Source organism: Tyto alba, unplaced genomic scaffold (assembly GCF_018691265.1).
Source record: "Tyto alba isolate M040663 unplaced genomic scaffold, T.alba_DEE_v4.0 Super-Scaffold_40, whole genome shotgun sequence".
Classification (NCBI taxonomy): Eukaryota; Metazoa; Chordata; class Aves; order Strigiformes; family Tytonidae; genus Tyto; species Tyto alba.
In genome coordinates, this window is record NW_024881316.1 from 25,099,164 (window position 1) to 25,110,657 (window position 11,494).

Below are 11,494 nucleotides of genomic sequence, written 5' to 3' on the forward strand. Positions count from 1 at the left end.
AATTATCACGCAAAGTTTTTGCTATTTCAGCCTTTGCCTTTGCCTGCAAGTAGCCAAATGGGTATGATTCTCTGTAGCTTCTTTTTTTTTTTTTTTTTTTTGTGCGTATTATTGTGAAATTACCTGTGTCTTTCATTAAACTTTAAGATAGTATTTAATTATTGTTTTATCTCTATCAGTACAAAATAAAAGAAGAAATTTTCCATTTTCTCTAGTAAGAAGGGAATTAAAAATCAATTTCCAAGCCATCTCATTTTGAAAAGTAATTTTAAAAGCAATGAGACTATAACTTTGATTTATATTACAAACCATTTAATGTTTCAGAGCACATAATAGTCAGGGATCATTTGTTTAGTAAATTCAACTTAGTTTTCCACCTTCATTGCAGCACAATGTGAAAATATATGAAGACCTGATGTTTCTTACAGCTGCTCGTATTTCTGAGCAGTGATGTTCCCTACTCCTCCAGTCTAACATCTTATTTGAACCTGTGACAGGTTAGTTGTCCTCCAAGAACCAGTCTCAGTTCATATTCCTGGGTGCACTGGTTCTGACTACCAGGCATCCTCCTGTGGGGTGTTTTTCCATGAGGGATGATCTGCCATAGCCTTCTTTCTCCCTCACCACCACAGCCTGAGCCACAAATAGGGGCAGTGCGGCTCTGACTACACTGCCAGAGCACCGTACAGCTAAATGTCTCAAGTGCTCTGCAAATATCCACAAACTCCTGCTTTAGAGGTAATAATATAACATGAGAAATTAAGATCACCGGTATTTTATAAATGACTAATCTAAGGACGTGAAAGCTGAGTTACTTTCCAAGGGCCATACATATGCAGAGCCAGAAATAACAGTAAAATAAATTATGCTTAATAAAGTCTATGAAATAGAATCACATCAAGTAGATTTTACTTCTTGCACTACCCAACAGTCTTTAACAAACCTTTAGCAATTGAGTCTTTAACAATTTAACAGGTAAGTCTTTAACAATTTTTAAAAAAAATATGACAAATTACAGTGGCCTTCCTGAAACCATTGAACCTTTCCCAGTTTCCAGAAAGAGAAAATGGGCCTGTTCATTTTCTGATTTGCCTTTTCTCTCCTTGCCAAAGGAAACAAATGCTACAATTTTTTCATGTGTAGGTTCCCTGAGGATATGATATTATGGTACTGAAATTCGGAGTAGGGCAACCATCTGCTTTACAAGATTTCAGGCAAAAACTGTTGGTCTTAACAAACATACCTCAGTGGATTTTTTTTTACTTCAGTCTGCTACTGAGATAGGAAAATGCAGGTAGCCCAACCTCCTCTTCTACACTTCCCTCATGCAATTGGTAAGCTCTTAGAAATGCCAACAATGTTTGAAATGGTTGAGCGCCATTTCGTCTGAAATGATGCAGCAGTCCCCTCTTGTTTCTCACCTTTGTCATGTGCAGCATGTAAAATATCTAATGGGTAAGTAGCAACCCAAGCAGCCACTGAGCTGTTCAATCAGTTTGGCTCTGGAAATAATGAGCCAGAGTCAGATCAGATGTACAAAGAGCCTGCAAGCAGAGTTACATGACTATAAACTTGGTATGAGAGGATACTGAGCAAAACAAAACAGATGACAAGGGCACGGTTTTCTTGCTGTTAACGATGCCTCTGTAACATCAGAGGCTATCTCTAAGCTATATTTTCCACTGCATTGCCAGCTTGCAAAACTTTTAATGGAACAAGTTTTTCTGGCAGAAGAACACTGATTTTTATCTTTAATGAGCAGCCTCTCTATCATTTAGCTTCAGGAAACAGCTTCCTGGTTGTAAACTGCTTGAGAGTGCTGACAGCCAGTCAACTTCAAAAGCAGCCAGAAGAAACTTTCTCGCTAACTTTGAGAAGGAATTAGAAAATGTTGAAAGGTGCAGACGAGGTTGTTATGGAGCAGGAGGACTCTGCTTCCCGACATGGAGAGATTGCAAGTTGGGATATCAATGACATCAAGCTTCCCCAGGTATGTGTCTGTGTCTTAGAAATTTATCCAGTTCTGACCAGTCATCTCCACTTCACCACTGATCTTAAATGCTTTTCTCAGTCATCTATGCCTCATTGCCTTTATTCTCTTCACCACCTCAAGGTATGGGACAGTGTTTTATTGAAAAGCTAGAAAATGTTGAGCAAATATTGAAGTTTCTATGTATTTTTCCTTAAGTTGAAAGAGCTGCTGGATTGTTGAAAGATCTGCTGATACATGAAAAATAGCAATACTGTAGATTCGTTACCTTTCTGGTCCATGAGTCAATGAGGTACAAAGAATTCAGGGAAAAAAATATTATCTTCTGCTGTGGGTGCTTGACCAGAGATGTCCAGGACTTGGTTTTTGCCCTGGGTAACGCTTTACGAGAAGTGAGCACAGCACCCACAGCTGCCTTGCAACTCTGGGTGATCAGCCTCGCTGCAGATCAGGCTTCAGGCAAACAGGCTGGCTTTCCACACAGAGGCAACACTCCTTTCATGAGCACCAAGGAAAAGCTTGCCTTGTATTTGATGAAGGGCAAAATAGTGATCTTTCCCTCCCTCAGTCCTTTTCTAGTCGTCTGATCAAAAAATTTCAATGGTGCTCCTCACTGAAAGCTCACAGCACCCTGCACACCAAAGTCATCTCCCTGTCCCTCACCTCAGCATATTTGTGCCAGATTCGTCCTGCTGCAGTCCTTCAGAGTCCAGCTTTGCCTTTGACCTCCCCAATCCTGTCATTTTACCTGATCCCAGTCTCTTCCCTACAATGCCACTGCTCTTTGCCCAAAGCCTCCATAGCCCAGGCTGCCTCCTTTCCAGCATTCCACCCCAAGGTCACCTTCACCTGTATTTCAGCCTGGAGCCTTCCTCCACACCCCTCCCTACACTATCTGATGGCTCCTGGGGGAGCACAGAAGTTTTTCTCTTCTCAGTTGATGTTCTTGCTTCTATAATGGCTCTCAGTGGCTGGGACCAGCAATTTCAAGAAAATTCCTACTAAGTTTTTGTACCTCTAGAAGACCTTTTCCATCAAAACAATCAGTGGGTATGTTAGGTGCTTTACAGTTTATTGCATTTTACTGTGTTGACTGTACCCACTGAGGTGATGTGTATTTGGTCCCTCGAGTTTTATTTTTATCGCTCATTACAGTGTTATCATTGGGGTTTTTTTGCTTAGTCTATAGCAGTGAAAATGAAACCTGACTAATATGTCACTAGATTACTTTGTTTCGGACTTCAGAAAAATCACCGTGGAAGTCTTTCACGGCAGCTAGGCCAAAATGAACCGGTCCAGAGCTAAAGACCTACAAATGTGGGCATCATTTCAGTCTGAGTCAGTGTTTGCCCTTTTTCCAGCGAGCTGAGCCAAATCAAACCAAATGATTCAGTGTAATGCTGCTGTGAATAGCCTGAAAGGCAAAACAGGATCTCTGCCATGAAAGCTAACTGAAGGTAATTGGGCTGTGACTGCTGCCTGCAAGGAAAGTGTCTGCTATTTTACATCAGGTGCTCCACCTTCTTCTCCCCGGGGAGGTCCCACACTGAGCTGTACCAGTGGGTGAGTGAGAGCAACCTTCTGGCCAGGCTTTCCTGATGCTTTGGGGCTTGCACAGCCAGGGGAGCTGTGGGTTTTTTGCCTTCTCTACACTGCTTGCTCCTGCCAACCAGCACCATCTGCCGAGGTGCTGGAGTTACCCAGGCTAGAGGGCACCCAACAGAGGATCAGGTCACTCGGCTCGTGCACAAGCTCTTCTCTTCTGCCAGCCTAAAATGTGGCTTGCTTTGGTCTCTCCACAGGAGGTAAAACATATAGACTGGTTTCAAGAATGGCCAGATTCATATGTAAAACGTATCTACAGCTCAGAGGATAAGAACGCTCAGAGGCACCACAGCAGCTGGGCAATGAGAAACACCAACAACCACAACTCTCGCATCTTAAAAAAGTCCTGCCTTGGGGTGGTGGTCTGCAGCAACAACTGCTCGACCTTGGATGGGAAGAAAATCTACCTAAGGCCAGCCATATGTGATAAAGCTAGGCAAAAACAACAGCGTGAGTATGAACGTGGCTATTCACTATATGGCAGTTCATAAGTGAACACAGCATAAATGAAATCAGAGGATGCCCTATGGGTTATCCAACCTTCCCACTGCCATTCCTTATATTCCAATGCAACTCTTGATTCTGGAGCAATACATTTTACATTTCTTACTGTTGGGGGAGGATTTGTTTGTTTCCTTTTCATTTTTTTTTCCTTCTTTTTTAAATCCCTATTTCTGATGGGTAGAAATTGATTCCCAGACTTCTCAGGCCCATGAGTAAAGCTACTGAGAAAGCTGTTCAGTGCAGGAAGCTTCCTGCTGTCCTGTTCCTGATGACTTGAGTGTTGGCTTCATTATTGCATGAGCCCAGGAGCAACTCAAGAGGCAAATCGTGCAAGAAATTGCTTATAGACTATGATAACTGGGAAGTAGGCCTTATAGTCATGTCATCAGAGCAAGACAATAGAGAACATAAGCTGCACACACATTTTTAATGAGGCCATTCCAAACAATTGTTGATTTCTCCGTAGAGCTAGCACATACTGATTTTTTGATCTGATGAACATTACTCAAGCATTCACTGAGGTCAGAATGATGTCCTCTAGAAAAATCAGAAAAGAACACACATGACATTCCAGACACTTCCAAGCTAAAACCAGCTAAAACTGATCATGATAATAAATGATAAAATGATAATACAGCTATAAAAGAAATAATTTTTTTCCAGTTATTTTTAATAATGGAACAGAATAAAGGCCATTATTAGTTTGCTTATATTGATTTTTGCATAGTTTTTCTCAGTGTAGTTTCTGAGTCCCAAACCAGAAGTGGCGATCCACTACCAATGAACCATTGTGTCACATGGGATTCATGTGATCACTGGTGTATAGAAATTATTTTCCACCACCAGGGAAATGCTGTCCAAACTGCAGTGGACCCCTGCAGCTCCTTTCCTGCCGAGGCCATGGTGGTTACCCAGTTACCAATTTCTGGAGGCATGAAGGCCAATTCATATTTTTTCAGGTTGGTATAAAATTACTTTACATTGTGCAAGCTATTTTTAAAGACTGATTTTTAAGTTTAATTAAGGACATTTTTTGTTCCAGCAAATAAGGATCATTGAATATGACAAGGTCAAATGACTGTAAGGAGAAGAATTTTCCCAACGAGTAGGCATGGTCCTAAGCAACCTAATCTGACTCTGAAGTTAGTCCTGACTGAGCAGGAGGTTGGGCTAGACCTCCAGATGTCCCTTCCAACCTAAATTAGCCTATGATACTACAATTTTACAGCATATTATATTTTTCATTTAGGTTCTCATGAAAAAACCCTGTTGATTTTTAAGCACTTTGCCTCAGGTACATAGGAACCAACAATTCCTCAAAAAGTCAGAAATGGCACATTATCTCAAACTCTTCTCCAAGGCACCATGCGTAAGCATGAGGCTATCTTAAAACAGAAAATGGTTGTACCCAAGTGACTGTCTATGGAAAATGCCATCTGTGCCTTATATGTAACATATCTGGAAAGCAGTGTATGCAAGTGTTTCAATAATGGGCATTATTTCTGGAAGACGGAGTTCTAGTTCAGTACCATAACCATTGAACTGTCTCCTGTTTTGCAGTCTTTTACTTATGTGCAGGCTGAATAAAATTAATTCTCTGTGGAAGCTAATAGAAATTAATGTTCTGATAAACATGCCTAAAGTGTAAGAAGAATGGAAATGACTGCAGGAACACTGTAGCCAGGCTGCAAAAGACCTTGTGGCTTCAGCTGGGGCTTTAGTGTGGGGAGTTTCTTCTGCATGTAGATGTGGTGCACTGGTTTTATGATATCAGATAATTTCTACCCCATCACACATCATCTGAGATATGTTTGTTACTTGAGCTCACATTAAATAAGTCTTATTAAGTACTAAGAATTAAATCAGGCCATATGTGTGGTTTTGGCCTGTGCTACAAATTCTTCTCCCTTAAGATTAAGAACAAGGTTGTTTCTAATTTTAACACATTATAATTGCTTTCTAAAGTCCAAAGGAGCTCATGACCATCCGCGTCCAGAAACAAAACTAGAAGCAGAAGCAAGAAGATCAATCCAAAAAGCACAGACAGCTTTTTCTCCATCTTCTCCAAGATTAAATAGAATCCGGGAGACTGAGGTAACTCTTATTATCGATCAATGAAACTGTGGTGTCAGTGATCCATGGTTCAAGGCACAGTGGAGGCTAGCTGGGCTTTGGGTCTGGGTGGGAGCAGGCTTTACACCTCCATACTCTGCCTCCCTGTGATCAGGCCAAGAAGGAGCAGGGCTGTCCTGAGCATCCTGCTCCGCTCAGCACTGTCATCCACTGCCAGCATCCACCATCTGGAGCCTCTTTGGTGGCATCAAGGGATTACACCTATACTGGTAAAAAAAGCAGGGCTGGAGGGCAGGCTCAGTTGCGTCACTATTCACGTGGTCCCTGCCATGGATTTGGCTAGTTCTAACTTGTGGTCACGGACAAAATGCCCTGGTACAGGTCAGGAGGACAGCATGTGCCAGGGAACATTCCTTAACGGGATCTTGGACAAGGTTGCATCAGGTTTGGGTCCCTTCACTGTACACAGCTGGTTTTGAACCTCCCTGTGCCCCTAAGTGCCGTCATGCTACAAGCCACAGGCAATAAGAATCTCAAGCTGATGCTGTGAAAAATAGCCACTGGTGGGCTGCAATACAACCCTTGCATCACTTCACTTCAGGTCTAGAGGTCACCCAAGGCCATGATGTAGTGGGACACTGCCAGACCATGCCTTTTGGTCCCTGTTAACAACAACAGTCCTTGGTCTCATTTTATTTAGCAGCATGGACATCGTTTTAGAGCTCTATCTCTTTCCTTTTTTAAATGCAAGAGTTGCCTTTAGAAAAATTTCCTACACGTTTTTTCTTGGTGCTGCTCCAGAAATTAAATAATTTACAAAGAAATCTGGGAATAAAGTAATTAGATATTTAGTCTAATCAGTATTGACATTGAAGGAGAATATTAGAAGGTTTTAATTGCATCTAACTTATAGTATTGATTACAACACCCAGTGAGAAAATTGTAACAAGTGAACACTTGAAAACTGGGAAACACTTTTGACAATAACTGAATTCAGGAGGAAGACTCACATATGTATGTACGCATACACACACATACACACTATATACTATTTTAGTATAGAATACAATATATAACATTACCTATATGATATGCCTATTATATACTGTGTATTGAATCTTGACAATACAAACTTGTCATTAACAAGGAAAATGCAGAAATCCTTACCCTTTTTTCCTCCAGTCCCCCAACCTTTACTTAAGAAAACCCAGTTACTTCAGTAGCAGGCCTGGATCGTTTTATTCACAGACTTAATGCCCATCAGAGAGAGAGATGCTCTTCTGCAGAGCAGCTGCCCCTGAGCAGGATTTGGCCATGTGCACACCCCCAAGAGCTCTGAGGACACCCTCAGGTGCAGGAGGCACTGCCCTACCCGTGGAGAGACAACAGGACGTCATGTTTTCTCCACATTAACGTGTCCTGAGGTCCTCCACTGACATGGAGGAGGTGCCACAGAAAAATGAAGGCAGCCTCCACCTCTGCTCATCCCCCCCAGGTTTTGCCAGGATTGATAAGGGGAAGGCACATCTCTGCCTGCTGTGCCCTGCTTGCTCCCTGATCTCCAGGGGCGCTTTGAAGGCAGAAGAGTGCTTTGAAAGGCTTATAGAAGCACTGACATTAAAACACCATCTCTGCTGAGTGTGAAAAAGCTTGTGAAAGCCTCTGAAGAGATGCTGTGGACTGCCATGTGCCTGATGGAGAGAACTGGGTAGAGCAGTGCGGCTGTCTCCAGTGACCTTCCTTGCAAAGGCTGTGTTACGTGCAATTGTACACCACTGGTCTTCACACGCAGTTTGTCTTTTAACGTGCTAGAGGCGGTGCATCCTCCCCAGCCTGATGTTCAGGATAGTAATCAGTGCCCCTTCAGCTACAGACAAAAGGGATAATTGGGCTGGGTGGGGTCAGACTTCTTAAATGGACACATGGGGAAGCAGAGGCATCCAGGAGCTGAAGGTGTAGATTAAAAGAGTGAACAGAGGAAGTTAAACCCATTTGAATGAAATATGAATTTAGGAGCTGTGGCTATTTCTGCTGGAAATACTCATGTGGACACTAAAAAACAGAGCTCAGGAGTGACTCTCGTGGAGACCCACTGACTTGCGATGGGACAGTCAGAGAGTACAGGGTGGACTGCTGGTGGCCTCTTGACACAAGTGCCTGGGAACACAAGCATAAGAAAAAGCAGTTGAACTGCTGTGTAAATCTCTAACAAATATAGAAACAATGTTCTTCATATCAGTGGTTTAATTCTTTTCCCATGAACACAGAAATAGACCTTACTTAGGAAATGTTATTGAGCCATGCGGCTTTTTTTCTTTTATACCTAAACCTACTGGTCTTACTGAGGTCAAGTTCCCTCTAGGCATGTCTTCATCTTTCCCTTCCTGGTGTTTTCACTTTGAATTGTGTGGGAGTAGGAACAGACCAAAGATGTCATAAATATCTGATTGTAGAGCTGGCTCTTCAGCTAGTCTGACTGTGCAGTTGGAGTGATACCATTCACCCTCAGCTGGCTTTCCAGTTCATGGCTCTCCCGCCGTTTTTTCTTGGGAATAACCCATATTTGTGTTCTGACAAGACTGGCTGCGATACAACTAACTCAGGAGTCTGATTTGACATGCAGAACCTGTGTTGCTGAATCTGCAAAATGTTTTCTGAAAAGATTCAGTTTTAATGTGCTCACAAGAGACCAGGGAGGAGAACTTTAGAAAAATGTATGAGCCCAAAATGGAGCAAGTGATACATAGAACATTTTCTCTATGGCGTCAGTGGGCCTTTAGCTGAAGGTGGGCTGGGTCCTACATCAGGTTGTTGGAATTTCTTCTCATGGTGAGTGGAGAACAGCTGAAAGGAGCTTTGCTACTCTGGCAGTCAGCAAAATCACTATAATTAAATGAATGCAAAACCAGAATTACAAAGAACAGAGACCTGTAAGTACTCATCATAATCATAGCACAGAATGAGTGTTCTGAAAGGAATTAAAGTTTACAAAATTATAATCCAATAATTAAGGCAATTAAGGAAGTTGTGAAATATCCAGAGCAAAAGACCCAGAAGAATAATTATTGTGTGCTGTTCCCTCCCTGAATTAAATTTCTGTTTGTGGGGTAAAATTATGTAAAGATAGGAAAATTTATCAGTTAGAAACAGAAGTAGAGTCTTGAAAAGCTGAAGCATAATATTACTGTAGTGAAACAATCACTTCAAACCAATCAGTTTTAAAAAATTATACATAGCATTTCCAAACTCTATGGTGCCAATGTATTAGCATAATTTCATTTTCAGGTCCTTCTTCAGTATATGCTGTCAGCAGGCCCTGAGGGCTGCAAATGCAAGGTCTAACAATTCTTTCAGTGTAAAACAGGCTTAGGGCAAAAACTGATGAAACAAATGCAGACCTGTGATCTGGGAGCCCTGTTTGATTTGCCCCTAAAGCCCACTGGCACTGTCCTGCATGGAGGCTCTGCTACAGAGTCTGCTTTGTTACCTGTATTAATTTAATGCATTAGTGAGAGTCTCATACCAGATGTTTTTTATTTCATGCTGCTAGACTACACCTTGCTTTTTACTAAAACACACCTTGCTTTCCCAAGTCTCTGACAGGTGCAATGCCGACGCGGGAGGCTTTGCCTTTGCTTTTTTCCAAGCCGGATGCTTACGTGCCACCTGATAATTTTGGGGGACATTTAAGCAAAAGTTCCCGGAATCCAATGCTGGGCAGCTGCTCTGGGCAACTGCCATACCCAAGGACAGCTGGAGGGGACGGGGACGCTGGGCAGGTGCCGCCATGGAGCGGGAGCCCGGCCCTTGGGAGGACGCCCGGCGCCGGGAGGCCTTGCAGCGGCCCTGCCGTCCCCGCGGCCGACACGCCCTGCACAGCACCTTCCCCCCAGCGCTGCGCCCACCCCGGCACCCAGCACCTCCCGCCCGTGACAGAGGGCGGCCATGACACCTTCAGGCCTAACGCTGGCCCTTTGGGGGGTGACGCTTGTGAGGAGAAATCCCCCCCGGGCTACAGCGGCAGCTGCCTCCCTCTGCCGCCCTACCCCGCGCCTCAGGGAGGCCCCTGCCCCATGGCGAGTGGGGCACACCACCGCTGCCAGCTCCTGGCGCCTCTGAGGGGAAGCGAAGGAGACGTGGGCGAGGGAGGGTGCCGTATGGGTCTCAGCTACTGCAACAGCGACACGTTTTTTAACCTGTACCTATTACGGTGACCGGGTTAAATGTCCTCTCTCCCTATCCTCTGGCAATGGGCCTAATTCACCATCCCTGCTGCAATGTTGATGTGAAAGTGCGGCCACACCAATTCCCTCTTTAGCTTCTCTCGCGGGCCTGAAGGGGCTTCCATGCCTCTTCAAGTGTGGTCAAAGACTTGCCTTTGTTCTTTTTTTTTTTTTTAACTGTTATATGTTCTCCCACCACTTCATTACTCTAATAAAAGGCATCAGCTCTTCTTACAGACTACTTCCCTGCCATTCTGGTTTGGTAACATTTAAATCCCCCTTAAGATGGAGTTTGCTCAAGCCTGTGGGACTGTGGAAGACGAAGATGGATGACCCCCAAGGACCACAGCTGTCATGTGCAACCCTCTGCACTCTTCCAGCTTCTTCGGGCAGTGATCTAAGTCCCTCCACTACACCAGCCCTGCAAACATGTTGTATAGAATCATCACAGAACAGGTTGGGTTGGAGGGGACCTTCAAAAATCATCAAGTCTAACCCCCCTGCCATGGGCAGGGACACCTTCCACCACACCAGGTTGCTCTAAGCCCCGTCCAACCTGGCCTTGAACCCTTCCAGGGAGGGGGCAGCCACAGCTTCTCTGGGAAACCTGTGCCAGTGCCACACCACCCTTGTAAAAGAAATTTCCTCCTCAAGTCCAATTCAAATCTACCCACTTTCAGTTTAAAAGCACTGCCCCTTGTCCTATCAATACAGGCCTTGGTAAAAAGTCTTTGTCTTTCGTATAAGTCCCCTTCATATATTGAAAGGCTACAATAAGGTCTCCCTAAAACCTGCTCTTCTCTAGGCTGCACAACCCCAACTTTCTCAGTCTTTCTCCATAGGAGAAGTGTTCCAGCCCTCTGATCATTTTCGTGGCCCTTCTCTGGACCTGCTCGTGCTGGTCCATGCCTTTCTTGTGCTGGGGGCCCCAGAGCTGGATGCAGTACTGCAGGTGGGGTCTCAGCAGAGCAGAGTGGAGGGGGAGAATCACCTCCCTTGACCTGCTGGCCATGCTTCTCTTGATGTGGCCCAGGATTCAATGGACTTTCTAGGCTACAAGTGTGCACTGCTGGTTCCTGTCTGATTTTTCATCCACCGG

General features: G+C 44.0%; 1 protein-coding gene across 1 annotated transcript; it reads left to right on the forward strand.

Moving 5' to 3' along the window:
* Positions 1-1,877: 1,877 nt before the first annotated feature.
* On the forward strand, positions 1,878-10,386 carry GCM1 (glial cells missing transcription factor 1). The gene is made up of 5 exons (XM_042803445.1): positions 1,878-1,990; positions 3,793-4,045; positions 4,946-5,058; positions 6,065-6,193; positions 9,766-10,386. The coding sequence occupies exons 1-5, from the start codon at positions 1,889-1,891 to the stop codon at positions 10,384-10,386; spliced, it is 1,218 nt and encodes a 405-aa protein (XP_042659379.1). The 5' UTR covers positions 1,878-1,888.
* The last annotated feature ends 1,108 nt before the right edge of the window (positions 10,387-11,494 follow it).